General features: G+C 63.2%; 1 protein-coding gene across 1 annotated transcript in view; it reads left to right on the forward strand.

The window, feature by feature from the left end:
• SHANK2 (SH3 and multiple ankyrin repeat domains 2) overlaps positions 1-19,434 on the forward strand; it is a 563,804-nt gene extending 544,370 nt beyond the window's left edge. The window contains 5 exon segments of the mRNA XM_070359054.1: positions 3,930-4,060; positions 5,625-5,709; positions 7,912-8,304; positions 8,307-10,314; positions 18,036-19,434. Coding sequence (XP_070215155.1) covers positions 3,930-4,060; positions 5,625-5,709; positions 7,912-8,304; positions 8,307-10,314; positions 18,036-18,606 — 3,188 coding nt within the window. The 3' untranslated portion in view covers positions 18,607-19,434.
• The last annotated feature ends 121 nt before the right edge of the window (positions 19,435-19,555 follow it).

A 19,555-nucleotide genomic window follows, 5' to 3' on the forward strand; every position in this document is an offset into this window, starting at 1 on the left:
GTTGTCCGCGTGGCCGCTGGCGGGGAGCCAGGGCCACCGCGAGGGCCACACTGGGCTGGGGCGGCTCCGAGCAGAAGCCGGGCCAGAGGGGAGGGACCAGCTTCACCGCTGCTCTGGACCTGGGGGGGCCAGGGCGCCCCGCCCCGCCCCGCCCCCGGCACTCCCGCACGGCCTCCCCTGGGAAGATTAGAGACGGGCAGCTGGCCGACAGCTGCCGCTTCCCCGGGAGTGGCTGGTCTGTGCCATCTGGTGCCATCAGCGCTTAGCTTCCTCAGGAACCATGTCATGGAGGAGACCCTACGGGTGCCTTCTCACCTGAGACACCCCAGGGGGCCGGCAGGACCCCCTGTTCAAGGTCACCAGGACGGACAGGCTTCCTGGATGTCCCCGAGATTAGGACGCATTTTGTGAAGCGACCGCCCGAATCGCCATAGGATCTGAGAGTCCGAATCTTAGCCATGCCAGGCGTTTCCAGAGCAGCGGGGGTCGCTCTCCTGATGGTTCTGAGGAGCGGGGCTGCTGGATCTAGCCCAGAACATGGCCCTGGACAGATGGGGGTCCAAGGATATGGGGGTGGGCTGCAGTGGGTGGGCGCCCCATTTCCCCCAGGGGAGACTGGGCCACCGGTGCCTGGTGTCAGCCTGGCGTCGGCTTCCTCTCCTTGCCCCAACTTGGGGGGTGTCATTCCACTCCTTAATTCGATGCCTCCCTCCTGCAGACCACGCCAGTGACGTCTGCTGAACGACCTGGGGCTTCCCCACCAGGGGAGCTCGGGCACGCGGGCGACTCGGCCTGTGCTTGGGGCAGTGCTCGTGCCTGGGGGCTCCGGGGTCAGGCAGGAGCACCCCACTCATGCTCTGGTCCCCAAGAGAGACGGGGCTGCCTGCGGCCTGCCCCCCAATGCTTGACATCCACCCCCCGACCCAGGAAGTATGCAGCCTGTGGACGGTGGGCACCATGCCATATGTTTGCTTAGAAAATGAAAATACAGGGTCACTTCCGGGGTGTTTGCATCAGCTCATTCCTAGATTGTTTCTGAAGACTTGACAGTTTAGCCTCGTTGGCAGGGTGGCCTCTGGCCTCGGAGTGCTTCACTGTAAGGCCGCAGGGCTGGACTCACTAATCTCAGCACCGACAGAGACCCAATCCCAGGCTTGTGTAAATGAAGCAGAATAATCCTGTGAGCCTAGAAGCAGGAACAAATACCCAGTCTCGCAGTGTTCCTGAAAAGCCTTCGTGTGCCAGTGAAGAAGCCCTGCACCACGGGGCTGTGCAGGCTTGAGACGAGCCCCCGAGGGGCCCGCGCCCCGGGGCACGTGGCCCAGGGCTGCCCTCTGCATCTGAATTGAAGAAACCACATTAACCCACCCTCACTGAGAAACAGAATAACAGCCCCCAACACAACCCCCGCAGAACAAGATGCTCTCGTGTATCCTGGCTCCAAAGAATGCGTAAGGGACATGGAGACCAGAGGGCAAAGGTTTACACAAAGGCCGGGATTGTCCACTTCAGGGTCACCATGGCTCCAGGGACACACCTCCAAATACACCCCCAAACCACCCATTCGGATGCGGTGTGGTGAGCACAATGCTGACTTCTCGATCAGCCTGATGAGGCAGCCCGTTCCAACGGCAAGCCCGGATTTCCTCCCTCGGCAGGGCTTGGCGAACTCCCCCCCAGTCCTGGAGTTCCAGCAGCGCGAAAGGCGTCCGCTCCTCGGTTATTCAGTCTGCAGGACGGGGACAGTCCCCCTACAACCGGGTTCTTGTTAAGATGAGAAATGGCATGAAGGCGCCCCAAAGTCCCAGCAGGGTCGCCTTTGCCTCCCCTGCACACACCCACCGTTGAGGGCTTTTGGCAGTGCCTGCCATGCCTGGGACCCCAAGACCACAGTGTCTGCCAGCTCGGTCCAGGCCTGTGAGGATCCTGGCTCATGGTCCAGCCTGCTCAGTGGGGTGGACCAGCCCTGTGAGCTGGGCAAACCCCAGACGTGGACTTGCGGGGTCCTGCTAGGGACAGGAGGTCTCAAAGACCCAGCTGTGTAACTGTCTATGTCAGGAACTCCGTCCTGCTCTGGAGCCCCTCACTGGGCCCCCACGGGAGGCCCTGCAGGCTGCAGCCACTCGGCCTTGCCCTAACGGGGGCATCCCCTCACCCGGGGGAAGGGCAGCATGCCTGAGCTGCATGGGCTGAAGCTGAGGCTGGGCCCAAGAAGATGGCCAGACCCGTGGATGGACGTTCCTGTGCAGGAGCCAGCCCTGGCCCCCGCCATCCCTGGAGAAAGAGCCACACCCCAGCAGAAAAAAGGCCGGCAGCCAGTGAGGGGCCTGGATTCCGGGGACGGGCCAGGGGGACCTGCGGTCATCACAGACCTGTCAAGGGGACCACCCGAGGACCCCACGTCCCACAGCTGGAGGGGCAGGAGGTTGGGGAGCCCAGCACAGCAACAGTGAGAGCCCCACCCGGAGAGAACCCCGGCCCAGGCCTGAGGGCACCAGCTTCACGGAGGAGGCGCACTGCTGGGACGGGGGTGGGCGCAGGGCCTCGCGAGGCAAGAGGGTTCCTGGCCCCGGGAACACAGCAGGCAAGAGCACGGTGACCGTGGCTGGGGGGTCCCCACCGGACACAGGTGCTTCCGACCAACTCCCAAAGGGCGGACACTTACTATGTCCCACACAGCCATGGGGGAAAGGCTGGAAGAGCTGTGGGTCCCAGGGCAAGGAGGATTGCTGGGGGATCCCCCCCATGCTGCCGCCGCCTGAACCCCTCTGCCTTTCCAGGCCAGGTGCGCTGGCACTGTGGGACCCTGGCCCTGGTCCAGGACGTGGTCCCGAGAAGCCAGCATCCTGCCTGTTGGTGGTGGGCTGGCCCCCTCGGGCCCCTCTTGTTGGGGGTCTGGGGGAACTTTTCCCAGGGCCGAGCTCCTCCTGGATGGCCCCTACTAAAGGCAGCTGCTGCAGCAGCTTAAACCTAGCACCAGGGTGCCAGTCCTGTGACTCAGCACTGCCCTCGCAGCTTGGGGTCTGCCAAGACCCCAGAAGCCTGGGCCTTTCTGACGGCACGAGTTTTGTGGGGCATCACAGGACCCCAGAAGGGGCTGGGGTTCAGCTCGTAGAAGACCCCAGGCCATGGACAGAACGCTCTGGGACTGCAAGGAGAGTGCAGTGCTTCACGGGGTCCCACCAGGCCCTCCTCACACTGGCTTCCCGCTCCCCAGGGGCACCTCCCGTCTCAGCAAACCAGGGTCCCCTTCCAGACACTGATGCCTGAGTGCAGTTGCCGGGTTCCCCCCCCCCAAAAAACAAACATTTAAATTTACGTTTTCAAATAATTTCTTAAGCTGTAAGCATCACTAATAACTGATCCTCAACTTGCTTATTCACAAGCCACTGAGAAGGTCCACCTTCTGGGGGGAAGGGGACCCCACACACACAGCAAAGCCTAGACTTCCACTGGCTTCTGAGTTGGGGGGCTACCTCTGCTCCCGAGCCCCACCCCTACCTACACCCACACTGCCCAGTCGCCTCCATCCTTGGGTGCTGGGTCCTGAGACCCTAGCAACTGCATTTACAGAGGAGCCACAGGTCTGAGCTCTTAGAAAGAAATCCCCAACGCTGACTGAGCTCCCACCTCCCGGAATGAGCAGCGCTAGTGTGAGCAAAGCAAGACCCTCGAGCCCCAGGGCCTTGAGGGCTGCGTTGCGGCTGGGAGGGTCTCCTCTCCCTCCCATCCACATGCGGGGCGGGGGGCCGGGTCCTGTCCGTGTCCGTGCTTGTGGCTGAGGCATGCGTGCTCCGTACCACTTGCACGAGAAAAGCTTTCTTCAAACGCAAAAGGCACGTGGGCACTTTGCTAACAGCCCCCTGCCCCATTGTGTTTTGGGGCCTCAGTCACTGACGCCCATCCTGACGGTCCTGTTTCCGTTGCAGATAAACCCGAGGAGATCGTCCCAGCCTCCAAGCCATCCCGGGCTGCCGAGAGCGTGGCGCTGGAGTCCAGGGTGGCCACCATCAGGCAGCGGCCCACCAGCCGGTGCTTCCCCTCCGTCGCGGACATGAACGTGAGTGGCCGGGCCGGGGAGGGGCTGCGGGTGGGTGTGAGTGGACTGCGAGGTGCCGGATCACCCTCCCTGGCCTCCACACCCGGAGCTCTGATCTGAGCGCACCAGGCGGGCACCCCAGTCCAGGGGAGACCGGCAGCAGAGGACTGACCACTCACCGTGGACCCGCTCCCTTGGCACTGAGGGTCTTCCCACAGGACACCTGGGGCAAAGCAAGCCTCCAGGTGGAAGAAGCCCAGCCCACCCTCGTGGCAAGCTGAGTCCTAGCACACACCAGGGATCCTGCGTCTCGGAGGTCTCAGGCCCCCATGAGTCCCAGGGGCCACGTCCTGCCTGGGAAGTGGCGGAGACCACTGGCCGCCAGCCGAGCCCAGCAGGCTGCTTCTCTCAGGTCCCAGACATGGCTCTCTGCACCCCCAGCTTCGAGCCTGTGGCCAGAGCTCAGCGCTGTCCTTGACACTGAAGTATTTTCTCTGACTCCGCTTCAGACTGACTCACTCTGTTTAATCTTGCCTTTTCTTAATAATGGCGAACCGGCACACTCAGATGGCAAAGAATCTGCCTGCAATGCCAGAGACCTGTGTTCGATCTCTGGGTTGGAAAAATTCCCTGGAGGAGGGCATGGCAACCCACTCCAGTATTCTTGCCTGGAGAATCCCATGGACAGAGGAGCCTGGCGGGCTACAGTCCATGGGGTTGCAGACAGTCGGACACGGCTGAGTGACGGACACGTGCGCTTTCTTTCACCTTTCTCAATGACACCGTGAGTGTCGTTAATTTGGTGTGCTGGTTTCCTGTAATACACATTAACGGTAACAGGATGTTCATGCTGCCCCCCCATCTCAGGCCCTCTGGGAGCGACTACCCTTCGTGGTAGCCCCACACCCACCCTGTCCCAGAGACTCCAAGCCCAGCACCGCCAAGAGAGCAGGACCGGCTGGGCGGAGCCCAGAGCCCAGTGAGGTGGGGTCTCAGAGGAGCAGACCCCTTAGAGCTCGCGCCCAGGTATCCTTGGGGCTCTAATCCATCTGTGCCCTGAGTCGCCCTCCAATGCCTCCGGGTGGGGGCCGGCCAGCAACCTCGGCTTTGCAATCCAGAAGCGGCAGGCGGGGTGGGGGCGGCCAGGGGATCTGCTCCCGGTGCAAAGGAGGGGCGTGCCAGGCTCCTCCCAGGCCAGGGGAGAAGGGCAGGGCCTCCACAGGTCCCACACGCTCGCTCGCTCCGCACCGCACTCGGCGGGTCCCCCACTGCGGCCACTGCCGTCTGCTGCCCTTGGAGGCGGACGTGGCCAGGGTCCAATGCCCAGCGCCGGATGCTGTTTCCTCCAGGACATGCGTCCTGGCCCTTCTCTTGCAGAGAGACGTCAGGCAGACCTTGGCTCCACCGAGCAGGGGCCACCAGGGTTTTGAGGGCAAGGAGGGCCCCCTTCTGGGTCCTGGATGCTCAGGTGCTCCCAGGACAGCTGGGGGAAGCCAGGTGGCAGGGCTCCAAGGCCAGGGCACCATGTCTGCCGGCCACGGTGGGGGCTGGTCCGCTATGTCTCACTCGGCTCTCCGGTTTGCAGTCCGTGTACGAACGCCAGGGCATTGCCGTGATGACGCCCACTGTCCCCGGGAGCCCAAAGGGCCCGTTCCTGGGCCTCCCTCGAGGTACGATGCGAAGGCAGAAGTCAATAGGTAAGCAGCGTGGCCGCACCCACAGAGGTGGCCCTGGGCCCTCGGCGGGGCCCCTCGGTGACCCCACGCCTGCCCACTGGAGGGCAGGCCCCCAGTCTCACCCCGGGGAGCCCCTGACCCTGTGAAACTTCCCTACCCTCTGGAGTCCAAATCCAAGATGACCTCCGACCTCACAAGCCAAGTATCCGTGATGATAGCAGCAGGGGGAGGGTCCACAGTCCAGACGGGGTGTGGCGGTGGGCAGGCGAGGTTCTGGGATCCCCTCACCCCTGCCCTGCGTGGTGAGTGACCGGCAGGGTGGGCCCATACCCCCGCGAATGGCCACGGCCGCGTTCTGGGGTGCATTCAGTGGACACACTGCTTGGGGTGGCCGGGCCGGTGTCTCGCTCTGTGGGGGGAGGGCACTGATGCCATCTTGTTGACGTCACTTGCTTCCTACCGACTCGGTTCCGAGCGAGGTCAACTCGACCCCCTGAGCCCAGCCCTGCCTGTGCCGCGTGAATGCCAGAGGCCCTCCGGCCACCTGCAGACACGGGGCGTGTCCAGCACGGGGGCTGCGGCCAGCGGCGCTGTGGCTAGTTCGAGGGGGGCCGTGGCAGGCAGGACCTGAGTGATGAGGGACGGCGGAGGTGGCGTCTGCGGGTCCTCAAAGCCCCCGCCCCGAGGAGCTCAGGGCCCCGCAGGGCGGCGCGCACGCCACCTCCTGCCCCAGCTCTCGAACTGGTCAATAACAATCGATTTCCTCCTGTCAGACAGCAGAATCTTTCTATCAGGTGAGTGGACCTGACAGTTCGGAGTCTGTAATGTGAATGTAACGGTTCCCTCCATAAGGCGTATTCGTAAATCACTCCTTGGAGGCACACGGGGCCACGGGCCGTGTCCCTGCCTGCTGGGATGCCCTCCCAAGAGCCGTGTGAGATTTGGAATACCCTTATCGGGCAGAAGTTTCCTTTGGGATACGCTACTGGAGTCTGCCCCGGGAGCTTCTTTGATTGAAGTTCTCCATTCTGTTACCGCTTTGAAAACCCTGCACGGCCCCCCATCGTGATCTGCGTACCTGTCTCTCCGCGTCTGCCTCCCGCTTCCCAGGTCCAGAGTGTGTCCTGGTGATGTTTTTTATATTTTGAACTCTCGGAAAGAACCTGGAAGCCCACCTAAAGGGCACCCCGGAGCTCTGGGCCCCAACACGGCCGTCTCCCCCGCGGGTCCCCAGGACCCTCTCACCCAGCCCCACAGGCTTCATTCGGCCCAGCCGTGAGTGGGGACCTCATGACTGACCCCCAGTTGTGCAGTTGGACCGTGATGAGTGGGGACCGTGGTGAACCGCCAGGCCTATCAGCCCAGCCCAGAGGGTCTCAGGACCCAGAGGGGCTGTGTTCGCTCGGATACTACTCCTGGGGTCCTGGTTAGAAGGTCAGGGCTGACCAGCCATCCTACTCGGAGCCCAGGAACTCCAGGACCCTTGGGGGGCCCAGATAAGTCAGGCAACAAAATGGGCCGCTGTCGAGCGGACGAGGCCGCCCTGGGGACCGAGGCCCCTTCCACCTCCCTCAGCCAGTGTAGCAGCTGGTGTGCCCTTTCCTCTCGCTTCCAGTGGGCAGCTTCACAGCCTCAGTCCCAGACCCCAGAACGCCTCCCTGGGCAGCCTGGCCAGGTCTGAAGGAATAGAAGCCCCCTGATCCCAGCTGCCCCATCCCCCCCACCCACACACACACACGCACACACATACATGCAGTCCCAAGGAGTGGGACACCCTCACCGCCCTGGGTCATACCACTGCCCTGGGGAACTTGGAGGGTCGTGCCCGGGGGGCAGGCAGCCCCCATGCCCACACCCTTGTCCCCCAGGTCCGTGGACAGGAAGGTGGGGCGTTCCTCCTGGCCTCCAGCCGCTTCTCCCAAGTTGCGGACAGCCCCGGGGAGACAGACAGGACAGCCCGCAGACAGGACTCAGCAGCACGCACTCTGGGCCTCCCGGTCCCTGTCCTGTGTCTGGCTCGGAATGGGCCACATAACCTCTTGACATTGTGGCTTGTGTGCTGTGTTCCGTGAACAAGTGTGCATCGTGATTCCTCGTGAGTTTGGAGGAGACTTAGCGTGTCACACCACCCTCAGAGCATCGCGGGGCTGTCTGTCCTCACCGTGATGTAAATTTAAACCTGTCTTCTGCTTGTAGGGATAACGGAGGAGGAGCGGCAGTTTCTGGCCCCGCCAATGCTCAAGTTCACCAGAAGCCTGTCCATGCCGGACACCTCCGAGGACATCCCGCCCCCGCCGCAGTCAGTGCCCCCGTCTCCACCGCCACCCTCCCCCACCGCCTACAACTGCCCCAAGTCTCCAACTCCACGAGTCTACGGGACAATCAAGCCCGCGTTCAACCAGAACCCCGCTGCCAAGGTGTCCCCGGCCGCTCGCTCCGACACGGTGGCCACCATCGTGCGGGAGAAGGGGCTCTACCACAGGCGGGAGGTTGACCGCTACTCCCTGGACTCCGAGGACCTCTACAGTCGTGGCGCCGGCCCCCAGGCCAACTTCCGTGGCAAGAGGGGCCAGATGCCCGAAAACCCGTACTCGAGGTGGGGAAGATCGCCAGCAAGGCCGTGTACGTGCCAGCCAAGCCCGCCCGGCGGAAGGGCATGCTGGTGAAACAGTCCAACGTGGAGGACAGCCCCGAGAAGACGTGCTCCATCCCCATCCCCACCATCATCGTCAAGGAGCCCTCCACCAGCAGCAGCGGCAAGAGCAGCCAGGGCAGCAGTGTGGAGACCGACCCGCAGGCCTCGGAGCAGCCTGGCCAGCTGCGGCCGGACGACAGCCTGACCGTCAGCAGCCCCTTCGCCGCCGCCATCGCCGGGGCTGTCCGCGACCGCGAGAAGCGGCTGGAGGCCCGGAGGAACTCCCCAGCCTTCCTGTCCACGGACCTGGGGGACGAGGACGTGGGCCTTGGGCCGCCCGCCCCCCGGGCGCGCCCCTCCAAGTTCCCCGAGGAGGGTGGCTTTGGCGAGGAGGACGGCGTGGAGCCGCTGTCGTCACCGGCGCCCCAGGAGCCCGAGAACCACTTTGTGGGTGCGGGCGAGGCCGGAGCTCAGGGTGAGGCTGGCAGGCTGCCGAACGCCCCAGGCCAAGCCAAGGCGCCGGAGGGCAGCCCCGCGGCGACCCCCCGGAGCATCAACATCGCCGGCCCCGAGAACTACGTGCACCCGCTCACGGGGCGGCTGCTGGACCCCAGCTCGCCGCTGGCCCTGGCGCTGTCAGCAAGGGACCGGGCCCTGAAGGAGTCCCAGCAGGGCCCCAAAGGGGAGGCCCCCAAGGCCGACCTCAACAAGCCCCTCTACATCGACACCAAAATGCGGCCCAGCGGGGAAGCGGGCTTCCCTCCGGTCGGCAGGCAGAGCGGGCGGGGGCCCCTGCGGAGGCAGGAGACGGAGAACAAGTACGAGACGGACCCGGGCAAGGAGCGCAGGGACGACAAGAAGGGCGTGCTCGTCAGCATCGTGGACGCCTCCCAGCAGAAGTCCGCCGGGCTGCTGATGGTCCACACGGTGGACGCGGCCAGGCCGGAGGACTTCCTGCAGGAAGAGGACGAGAAAGCCGACCCGGAAACGCAGCCAGACCATCTGCCATCCGAGGCGCCCGAAGGCGCCCCCGAAACCGAAGGTGCTTTCCCGACCCCCGCAGGCCCCGAGCCCACGGCCGCCGCCACCACTGCGCCCAGCAGGACCATCGTGGCGGCGGGCTCCGTGGAGGAGGCGGTGATCCTGCCGTTCCGCATCCCTCCCCCGCCTCTGGCATCCGTGGACCTGGACGAGGATTTTATTTTCACAGAGCCATTGCCTCCTCCCCTGGAATTTGCCAATAGTTTTGATATCCCCGATGACCGGGTTGCTTCTGTCCCCGCTCTCTCAGACCTGGTCAAGCAGAAAAAAAACGACACCTCTCAGTCCCCTTCCTTGAACTCCAGCCAGCCAACCAACTCCGCAGACAGTAAGAAGCCGGCTGGTGTCTCAAACTGTCTGCCCGCCTCATTCCTGCCGCCCCCCGAAAGCTTTGACGCCGTCACGGACTCCGGGATCGAGGAGGTGGACAGCCGGGGCAGCAGCGACCACCACCTCGAGACGACCAGCACCATCTCCACGGTGTCCAGCATCTCCACCCTGTCCTCCGAGGGCGGGGAGAACGCGGATACCTGCACAGTCTATGCAGACGGGCAAGCCTTCATGGTTGACAAACCCCCAGTACCTCCCAAGCCAAAAATGAAGCCCATAATCCACAAAGGCAACACCCTCTACCACGACGCGCTGCTGGAGGAGGACGTGGACAGCTTCGTGGTCCCCCCGCCTGCACCTCCGCCGCCGCCTGGCGGGGCCCAGCCCGGCCCCACGAAGGTCATCCAGCCAAGGACCTCCAGGCTGTGGGGGGACGTCTCCGAGGTCAAAAGCCCGATTCTCTCAGGCCCAAAGGCGAACGTGATTAGTGAGTTAAACTCAATCCTGCAGCAAATGAACCGAGAGAAATCTGCAAAGCCGGGGGAAGGACTGGACCCAACGCCAGGAACCAAGCCCGCCGGCCTCGCCCCCAGGTAAGTGCCCTCAACGGGCATTTCTCGTCCAGCGCTGACCAGGAAGTGCCCCGGGGAACAGCAGCACTCCCGAAGCAGACGCCAGGAGGGCCGCGCCCGGAGCCGGCCACGTCGGCCTCCTTTCTCCCGGCCTGGACTCCGTGCCGCGGCCCCCCTACACAGAGACAGGCCATGAGACCCGGCCACACAAGCCGTCCCCGCCGTGGCTTCCAAGGAGGAGCCCTGCTCTCTCCTCCCACGTCCTCCAGATCTGCCAGAACCCCGAAGGGCCATTCTGGAACCCCCCCAGGAGGTTTCAGGGGAGGGGGTGTGCCATCCAGGGGGCATGTGGGCAGCCGGTGGGCAGCGTGCGATCGAGGGTGTGTCAGAGGCTCTGCTCCCCTCCCTCGTGGTCTGAGGCTGGGGAGGGGCTGGTTCTGGACCTGGTGCCCCGAGTGAAGACCCCAGAGCCCACCGGAGCAGGGCACACGTCATGGCAGAGGAGCATGCAATCGTGCCCACGTGGGCGCCCACAGTGTCTGGCAGAGCGTGAGGTCCTGCCTCCTTGGAACGGGGGACCCACACAGGGAGCTGGTCCCAGACCCAAGCCCCGGGGCTCTGCCAGGCCCCAACTCGAGCCCGCGCCTCCCGCCCTCATTGTCTGTGCTCTGTGGCCCTCGCCCAAAACACACCACTTCCCGGGTCCCCCAGGCGGCGTTCTCCTATCCTCCGGCTGGTCTTTACTCCCGCGTTTCACTGTTGCAACTGACGAGGTCACTCTTCACACGCCTGCTGGGCAAGGCGTTTGACTCGAACACCCAAGTCCATCCATCAGCAATCCCGCAGGAGGCTGGGGTCCCCAGAGCCGTGACTTCGCAGCTCTCTTTCGATGTGGGTCCAGCAGGTCACACGGCTGGTCCTCAGAGCGCTGACAAGCCAGCATCCACAGAGAGACACACGCCAACCAGCACTGTTTTCAGGGGCCTCATTGTTAACTGGCATTCAGAGTCCTTACAGGGTCCCCACTTCTGGGAGACACGTGGACACACACACGTCTTGAGAGGCACACACTTGAGTCTTACACACTTGAGAAGCACCAGGAAATGTCGTGGAACAGCGCCGGTCTTTAGCTGCTAGGTTATGTGAAAATACAACAATCAAGATGCTTTCTCTCTTTCACCTTTGACAAAAGCCTTGGATGTGGGTGAATAATGTTTCTAACAGCTGCTGGGGAGCAGGTGGTAGTGACACTCATTTCTCGGAAGGGACGATGGAGACACCGGGAGACGGGCAGCCTGTCCACGGGCACAGGCAGCGGCAGGCAGAGCCGGGCCAGGCCAAGGGCTTCTGACCGGCGCTTCCGTCTCAGTGACGTCCGCGGTACGGAAGACGTAGAAGGCGTCTTCTCTGGGCAGTGTGGGAGGCGGCGTGCTCTGCAGGACACTGCCCCCAGAGGCCGGGGCCTCTCTCAGTGGCATCCAGACTGCTGGCCTCCCCCGCCCCTCTCCTGGCTGGGTGAGCTGCTCGGGGCTCATGGCAGAGGGGTCTCAGCGGCAGGCATCCCTTGGGCTTGCCTGGGTGGGAGGGGACTCAAAGCAGAGGTCGGCTGGTAGAGTCCTGACGGACTTGAAGGGTTCAGGCCCTGCCTGTGATCGACCCCACGGTCTTTTCTATTATTTATAACCCGGTGCCTACACGGCACAAGCAGTCACTGACATCTACGCACTCCCAGATGCAGGACCCTGGACAGCACGGGCCCAGAGGCGGGGCCTGAATACTTTCCCCGGGGTGCAGACAGGAGAACCGGGGTCAGAGGGCGGAGCCCTTGGCCTTGAGCCCTCAGCTGGAAGGCACAGTAGCAGACCTTCAGCCTGGGGAGCTGCCTCAGGGTTCCACTTCTCCGCTCTCCTGGGTGGATCAGCCTAGAAGGAGGGTCACCCAGCTTAACACCCGCAGGGCCGAGCTCACCAGGGAGGGGCTCTTCTGAGGCCTCCGGAGCCCCTTGAGTCCAGTTGATGCCCGGAGGTCTTCCGTGCATATCTGATGACTGAGAACCTGCAGGGCGGTCCCCAGGCGTCTCCACACGCTGCCCCCCGCTCCCAGGGCAGTGGCCCCTTCCTCCCTGCTCACTGCTCACTGAGTGGGACCAAGAAACTGAGAGGCCTGGGCTTCAGCCAGCCAGGCACCAAAGCCCAGGACCTTCCCAGCCAGGGCGCATCTGCCTAGATGTCTCATCCCTACTTAAAGTGCATCTAACAGTTAAGAGCTGTGCACGGCCCTGGGCAAAACAAGGCACCAAATTAGATGAAGGGAATTCCCAGTGAGGGAAAAGAAATGAGCTTGCTAGGGAAAACTGAAAACCCGCCACGCTCTTTCAAAGGATGGATGAACAGGTGCACGCGCATTTCCATGGAAACGGTCTGACCGCCCCAGAGCTACCCCACGAGCGCCGGTCCCCTGCAAGGGTGGAGACCAGGGGCGGACTTGCCCTGCTTTGGCCCGTGGTTCCTCCTCCGCTCCGCGGTGCTGCAGCCCAGGTCCAGGTCGGGGAGAAGATGCTGAGCACCCAGGCCCTTGCTCACTGGGGTTCAAGACGAACCTGAGCCCTGAGTGAGTCTCTGCAGCTGTGACGAGTCCCCAGAAATCAGGGACGACGTGGGTTCTGCCACCGTCTGGACTGCAGGCGCGCGGGCAGGACGACGACGAGGACGGGCCCGCCGCCCTTACCTCCCGCGCAGCCGCAGCGTCTCCCCAGGCCTCATCCGGAAGCACCCCCTCACCCTGGAGGGAGGCAGACGGGGCTCCCCTGGCCACCCGGGCTGAGTTCCCCAGGAAGGATCTCGTCTCTGGACACAGCGTCCACCAAGATCGAAGCAGAGCTCTGCTCAGGCCAGTGCCACCTCTGGGGGAGTCGGCCACCCTCCGGCTCAGTGCCAGCCCACACCCGGGGGACGACCCAGGGCGCCCAGAGAGGCGCCGACACCCCAAGGACAACCTCCCCGCCCCAGCAGCCCGTTCTCAGAGCCCTTTGGTACTCCAGACCCACGGGCGCACGCCCCTCACTTCAGGGCGCAGGATGAGTTCCTCCAAGTCACAGAGCTGAGAAGCCAGAGGGACACTCACCTTTGGCCCCGGAGCCACAGCCCATCCCCGTGACCTCCCGAGGGGCTCTCTGCAGGTCCGTAGTCAAGGCGCCCTGGGCCCTCGGGAGCTGATCACCCCGTGTGCCAAGCACCATGCCAGGCCCCAGAATTCCTCGCTGAACAAGGAGACATCCAAAGTCTCTGCCACTTTGAAGAGCTACATTCTCAAGGGGGAGCGGATATGAAATAACAAGACAAACCCAAAGCGCACGGCACCAACTACAAAGGGATGAAGATGTCCTAACGGGTCATGACCACGGGCAGGGTGGAGGTGACCCTCCTCAAGGAAGTGGCATTTGAACGACCTGAGATACAGCCGGGCAAAAACCCGGGAGCAGAGCATCCAGGCGCTGGGACCAGCGAGCACGAAGCTGGGGGGCCGGAAGGCGTCCTCCACCCGGAAGAAACCGGCCAGCGCAGAGGGAGGGGCTGCGTGGAGGGTCTCCGAGCGTCTCGCGTGCCAAGGGGAAGGGCTGTGTCTGAATGGCGGCAGCCCTCGAGGACTTGAACAAAGGCTTGGCACAACCTGCCTTTTTGTCTCGTGAAGCTGACCCAGCAGCTGTTTGGTCGGTGGGTCACAGTGACGCAGGGAAACCCGGGAGCAGATCCACGTGCAGTCCCTCTGAAGACCCCAGGCAGATGGGAGTCTGACACATGCACTTTGACCTTAAACAGAGGGGCTTGAGCCAGGAGACCAGCATTGTTTTAAAGCAAGACAGCTCTGCTTTGTCTGCACTCCCACAGGAGCGGAAGGTCAATGTGGGTTTGGCTTTCGTTCTCTGGCCTTTGGGAGGAGGACCAGAGCTGTGAGTGGATGCTTGCAGGGGACCCCACTGGCTTCCATCCAGGAGCCCCTCTGGACCCCCTCACTCTTCTGGGTCCTCCGGAAGAGCCTGGGACAGGCCTTCACCTCCCGCAGGCACCGATGGAGCTCCAGGCCCCCCAAGGGAGGTGGGGTTCAGGCTGCCTGTTGGGGCAGCACTGCCCAGTTCCCAGGGGTGCCCGCCCTGAGCACCCACACCCACTGCCTGGCCCGGCCGGCGCCTCCGGCTCCTCACTGGGCTCTCGGCAGTATCATCCTGAGAGCCTCTTGGTTTCAAAATAAATCAATTTGGGTTGTTAAAAAATTATCTCTGCCCAGCTGGTCCCAGAGCACAGACTTCGGAACTGACTCGATAATGGAAGCCGCTTAATGGCACTTTCATCACCTTGGTGCCGTCACGGAGGTTTTATCATTTCACAGCAGCAATTGAAATGTTAAGGGAGTGTCAGTGACTGAAGCTGTGGGTAATTAGGTGAACGCGAGCCGCCGCGTCTCCTCGCACACGGCACGCAGAGAGGCTGTTCTGGTCCGGCTGCAGCATCTTATCCTTCAAGTGCCATCCGCAATCCAGCCTGGACGCCAGGACTCCTCAGCCAACGTGTGTCGGGGGTTGGCCACTGCCCCCTGAAGACCCGGCCCCTTCTCGACCTGCACAGGTGTGTCGGAGGGGCCGCTGAACTCAAGGCAGCCTCGCAGCCCCCACGTCCGGCTCCGTCTGCCGGCCTGGCCAAGTCGCGTGACTCCCTGACCTGGGCCGCCAGCTGCCCACATCCATGCCCCACCCCAGTTCACTCCTCAGTTTTCAGGAGGACCCCACGCGGGCCAGGCCCAGGACGCAGACCTGCCGGGGCCCTCGTGGCCACCTTCCCGATCTTTTTAGCACCCAACCTTTAGAAACGTTAATAAAGACAGAACTTAGACCAGTTTGGAAATAAGCGCCGTTTACACGCACGACAGGGATTCATCCGACAAGCTCAAGGGGACGCACACAGGACACAGGGGTCTGGCGGGGCATGCTGGGGGGAGGCTGTGCGGAGAGGGCCCAGGACTCCGAGGCCGCCTCGCTGGGCAGCCTCTGGCCCACAGCCAGCCACTGTCCAGGGGCCGGACCGCATCTGTAAACACGATGGAAAGGCCCCTGAGCACTGGCTTCCCCTTCCCCAGCCAACCTGTGCTGACTGATGAAATAACAGCGCGTCTCCGAGCGTGTCATTAACTCCTGATTTCTGTTTTAATTCTCATGTTTCCATATGGATTGGACTGAAGAGGCAGGATAGAGAGTAATAATCCAAGAGAGGGCGTGTGTGCGCGAGCGTGTGTGTCTCTGTTTCTAAATCGGGGCAACAGATTCTTGTGTGTTCCACCCGGGAACCCAGTGGTTGCTTAGCAACGAAACGGTCTCCGCAAGCAGGAGATCCAGTGAATAATACCCGTCTGATTGAGAGTAAATCAAGCCACTGAGGAGGAGGGCAGGATGGACCAGCCCCGGGCAACCTGCACGCAGCACCGCGAACGCTCTGGTTCCTCTTTTCCGTAGCGACGCCCCACAGGGCCGTGGGCAGGCCGCAAGCACAGAGCCGAGTCTGACGCCCCCTTTATTAGCGGCCAGCCTCTCAACCCTCAGTGCGGACTTGACACAAAGCACGGCCTCCCTGAACAGGCGTGCGGATCGCTGCCTCCCAGGCTGCGGAAGACAGAGGGCAGCCGGGAGCCCGGGTCTGGATACCAGCAGGGAGCCAGCTCCCGGGCCCACACGGGGAGGCTGACATCCCCCTCTCAGCACCCTCCTGGTCTCACAGGGCAGATGTTTGAGCTTCCCCCGCTGAACACGCAGAGTCAGGCCCCTCTGACGTTGTCCTCCAGGCAGCTGCACACTGCCCGCCCCGCTCTGCGGCCAGAGAGGGCCTAGTGTCCGGGCCTTCGCTTTCATCTCATCCATCGAGAGAAGCTGCTTTTTTTTTTTAATTGTCATTAATTTTGCAGTGTTGTCTCAACCCATTCCCTCTTGTCGTTTCCATCTGCTCCCGTGACGGGTGGTAACAGAAGAGGGTCGTGCTGAACAGACGTAAGTGCCGCGTGCAGAGCCCCCTTCTCTCTGGTGTGCTGTGCTGTCCCCCGCTCTCACTGCCCAGCCGTGGGTCTGCTTCTGACGACGCGCGCGGCTGCCTGCAGAGCCCTCTTTCTAAAGAGCATCCCAGCTACCTGGGAGTGGCTGGGGTGTTCCCCAAGGGAGGGTGGTGCTAATGCCCACCCTCTGGCTCAGAGAGACCCACGGGTAAATGCAGCCTGGGTCTAACGAGCTGCTCTCACCAGGGGATTAACGTGCCTCCTGGAGAAGGCAGTGGCAACCCACTCCAGTGTTCTTGCCTGGAGAATCCCAGGGACGGGGGAGCCTGGTGGGCTGCCGTCTGTGGGGTCGCACAGAGTCGGACACGACTGAAGTGACTTAGCAGCAGCAGCAGCACTTTACAAAGCCAGCGAGCAAGGCCACCTCCGGGCAGGACGGCCCCGGCAGGTGGGCCCAGGCAGGGCCACAGGCGCAGGAGGCAGCGTGCTCCTGTGAGATGCTCACCCACTGCACAGAAGGCCCTCTGTCCCCGGAAGGTCCCTCTGGGTGGAGCTGCTCCACCCCTGCTCGGATGTCCCTCCAGCTGCCTGGCTGCCGTGTCAGTGGTTCCAGTGAGCTTCCCCCAGCAGAGGGGAGACAGGCCCCCTTAGTGGGGACTGCAGTGCATCTTCCGGTCCAACCCAGGCCCCAGAATCTGCAGGTTTCTTAAATCCTTGCCGTGTGCACAGCACACCTCTCCCCATGACTGCGGTCCGGGGGCGGGGGGCCGGGGGGTCTCCCGCTCCCTGCCTGTGACGCCCTGGACCAGCAGGGCTCCCATTTTTTCATTCTGAGTGGCAGGGGCGTCATCCTTAGAGGCCTCCTGGGGCCACCCTGCCCTGCTGGCACCCAGGACACCAGTGCAGCCGGTAACCCAGGCCCGTGGAGGCTCTCGGCAGGGTCTCCTGTGTGCAGCATCCAGCCCACAGCCCCTGGCCCTCCAGGGAACCGCACGTGAAGCCCTGGGGGCGGATGGGCGTCCCGGCTGCAGGCGTCGCCTGGGCCACAGAAATGCTTCTCCCCAGGACAGGGTCAAAGCCCGAGTCCGGCACAGGCCCCGCCTTCAGACCACGTGCAGGTTCCACGCTTGACGCAGCACCCAGTGGGGAAGGGCCAGGAGGCTGAGAGGCACCCTGTGACCCACTGGCCGCCTCACTCACACACACACACACCCCCACATGCAGGGCAGAGAGAACAGCCAGCCACACAGCGACAAAACAGGGCACAGCCAGACGGCCCCGACCCCGACCCTTTCATCGGACAGGGCAGCGCCCACAACCGCCCCGGGGAGCTGTGGCGGGTCCCACTGTGCAGCGGCCGGCCTGCTAGGCACCCTTCCCTGCCCTTGTCCCGTGAAGCCAGAAAGCCTTAGGGCTGACAGGCGATGAGGAAAGGTCTCCTAATGGGTGCCGCACCTTCCTGCTGAAATGGAGGCAAAAGACGCCACTCCTCAGGCGGCGTGGTGACGTAGCGGGACTGGCTTCTGGCCACCCCCGCCCCTCTGTGCCCACCCGCCCCTGGCCTGGCAAGGCGTCCGCTCTCTGCCGGCACGCTGGCCCTCAGACGCCCTGCTGTGGTTTAGGTGTCTCCGTCTCTCTCCCCAGAGACCAGGTCCTCGTCTGCTTTGTGGTCAGACTTGTAACGGTTTTCTCTGTTGCTGCCGTTTCAGAGGCCCTGAGGTCATAAGCACCGTCTCAGGTACACGGAGCACGACAGTCACCTTCACCGTCCGCCCTGGGACCTCCCAGCCCATCACCCTGCAGAGCCGGCCCCCGGACTACGAGAGCAGGAACTCAGGACCCAGACGCGCCCCCAGCCCTGTGGTCTCACCAACAGAGCTGAACAAAGAGGTCCTGCCCGCCCCCCTGCCTGCCGCCACTGCGGCCCCCTCACCCACCCTCTCGGATGTCTTCAGCCTTCCGAGCCAGCCCCCGCCCGGGGACCTGTTTGGCTTGAACCCAGTGGGACGCAGCAGGTCGCCGTCCCCCTCCATCCTGCAACAGCCAATCTCCAATAAGCCTTTTACAACTAAGCCTGTCCACCTGTGGACTAAACCCGACGTGGCAGACTGGCTGGAAAGTCTAAACCTGGGTGAACATAAAGAGGCCTTCATGGACAATGAGATCGACGGCAGCCACCTCCCAAACCTCCAGAAAGAAGACCTCATAGATCTGGGCGTGACTCGAGTCGGGCACAGAATGAACATAGAAAGGGCTCTCAAACAGCTGCTGGACAGATAAGGGTGGCTGCTCCTCGCCGCCACAGACTCCTTGTTATAAATAGAGATGGGCTTGCACGGAGATGTTTGGATGGTGAGCGCCAACCCCGCTCTGCGGGCTGGTCTCCTGGGGACCCAGAGAAGCGTGTGTGTCCGTGGCGTGGCTGAGCCGAAGGCCCCGGCTCTCTGTGTGGGCTCCTTTGGGCTGTTTCTGTCAAAGAAGGGACCGGGGAGGGGTCCTTCCGAGGTGGAGAGGGACGCGTGCGCAGCCTGCCTCCTGCGTGCCGGCGACCTCGCCGCGCCTGGCCCGCGCGGGCGCCATGCTCCAGCAGGCGGGCGCCCCCGCACTCTAGACACATACCTCCCGCGGCCTCCCTGCGCGCCCGGCGGCCCCCGGCCTGGCGCCAGGGCCCTCCATCTGCGGCCTCTCGAGGGCACGCGGTGCTCACGCACTCCTTTTCTTTCCTGGACGTGGCTCCCAGCGAGATGCCCACAGACGTGCATACCCGGTGCCCTTTCTGGAAGGTGGAGAAGCGTCTCCCCTTTTCTGAGGATCCTTTCCCGCCCCTCTGATGTGCACGCGTGCTTCTCTGGCCTGTTGAGGCTCTTGGCAGTGATGGGTTGTTCTGAATGGGATCGTGCCCAGCTTTGCTTAGCTTTCCTTCTTTCTGCAAGTCTATTAGCATAATTCCAAAGTGGCCAAACAGATGTCACGTGGAGTTAGTCGAAGCACAAAGTCACGATTCCAGGGCGGAGGGAGGCCCGGCTGCCCGCGCGCGGCTCCAGGGCCAGTGTGTCCCTGGGTGGAAGCAGCTGTCAGCCAGGAGCGGCTGTCCAGGAGCGTGGGAAGGGGCTTCTCTGCCTTTCAGCATTCTTTAAATTGAAAGGTGTGTTGAATTCTGCAGACCTCGGAGCAGGTGAGCATCCACTCTGACACGCAGGACGACACAAGGTCCGTGGTGCGCAAGGCT

Source organism: Bos mutus, chromosome 22 (assembly GCF_027580195.1).
Source record: "Bos mutus isolate GX-2022 chromosome 22, NWIPB_WYAK_1.1, whole genome shotgun sequence".
In the NCBI taxonomy this organism is placed as follows: Eukaryota; Metazoa; Chordata; class Mammalia; order Artiodactyla; family Bovidae; genus Bos; species Bos mutus.